Raw genomic sequence first — 1443 nt, forward strand, 5'->3', positions numbered from 1 at the left:
CCATTACTGGGCATCTAACCAAAAGAACAAATGATACTCTATAAAAAAGACACCTGCACCTGAATGTTTATAGCAGCAAAATTCACAATTGCAAAGATGTGGAAACAACCCAAATGTCCATCAATACGTGAGTGGATTAACAAATTTATTTTCTTAATTGACAGATTAAATTGTATTTATCATGTACAACATGATGCTTTCAAGCATAAATATGCTGTGGAATGGTTAAACCTAGCTAATTAACCAATGCATCACATTACATGGTCATCATTTTTCTGGGGAGAATACTTAACATCCACTCTCCACATTTTTCAAGAATACAAAATATAATGAACTATAGTCACCATGTTATAAAAAACAAACAAGAAAACCTCTTGAACTTATTCCTCCTAACTAACCATAATTTGGTTCAATTATTTTTAAGTTCAATTTGGCTTAAAATAAAACAAAGCTAACTTACCCACTGTGCTTACCTTGGCTTGAAAGTGGAACATTCAACAACCATAAACATGGTTGTGGTTGTTTAAACTTCAGAGAGGGTGGTGTAGGCTCACAGGGAAGTCATATTTTCTTTGTTCTTCTTTTCTTTTTCTTTCTTTTTTTTTCCTGAGGAAAGCTATCTTTAACTTATATTTAATTTAAAGTAGACTTTCTGAAAGTTGTTTAACTTCCTTTCGTGACTCCTATAATTCCCTATTTGAATCTATGAATACGGATTGAGTTTATTTGAATCATACATACAGCATCAGCCTCCAAGCATTTATTGAACAGTTTTCTGTTTTTGTTTTTGTATTCAGTGTCATTATCTTCCACGTCCTCATTTGAATATACTTCTTTGAATGTTTTTAGGGATTTTTGTTGAATTTTTCTTACCTCCAACTTTAGCATAAGTATTCTTCAATTCCTTCAATAGCTCCTCCCTTGATTTTTCTTAACATCTTTCTTACATTTTTACACATCTTTTCCAAGTCCCTTATATTCTTCTTTGCCTTCTTTTAAAAAGTACTTGATTAATTGTTTGAAACTGCATTTTTACTCATAGATTCAGCTTCAGGCTACTAAAGTTGGTTTGTCAAATATGTTTTTCAATTATTCTTTTAGTTTAAACTATGAGGCAAGACCTACTTGCCCTTCTTTACACTCTTCTTTGTACCCTTCTTTGCGTCGGACTTTGAGTCAGCAGATTCTGTGTCAGTATCTTTCTTGGCATCTTTCTTGGCATCCTTCTTGTCATCTTTCTTGGCATCTTTCTTGTCATCTTTCTTGGCATCTTTCTTGGTATCTTTCTTGGCATCTTTCTTGTCATCTTTTTTCACATCTTTCTTGGCTTCATCCTTTATTTCACCACCAGGCTTCTTTTCATCTTTTTTACTCCCCTTCTTTGAATCTTTCTTTGCATCTTTCTTGGCATCCTTTGCTTCATCACCTTTCTTTGCATCTTTA

At 33.1% G+C, this 1443-nt stretch overlaps 1 protein-coding gene across 1 annotated transcript in view; it reads right to left on the bottom strand.

Moving 5' to 3' along the window:
* Nucleotides 1-1121: 1121 nt before the first annotated feature.
* CYLC2 (cylicin, basic protein of sperm head cytoskeleton 2) overlaps nucleotides 1122-1443 on the bottom strand; it is a gene marked incomplete at its 5' end in the record, with an annotated part of 7316 nt that continues 6994 nt past the window's right edge. The window contains one exon of the mRNA XM_012664209.1: nucleotides 1122-1438. Within this exon, the coding sequence (XP_012519663.1) occupies nucleotides 1122-1438 (317 nt within the window). The remainder of the gene's footprint in view (nucleotides 1439-1443) is intronic.

The sequence above is a fragment of the Propithecus coquereli genome, unplaced genomic scaffold (genome assembly GCF_000956105.1).
Source record: "Propithecus coquereli isolate 6110/MARCELLA unplaced genomic scaffold, Pcoq_1.0 Scaffold870, whole genome shotgun sequence".
NCBI lineage: Eukaryota > Metazoa > Chordata > Mammalia > Primates > Indriidae > Propithecus > Propithecus coquereli.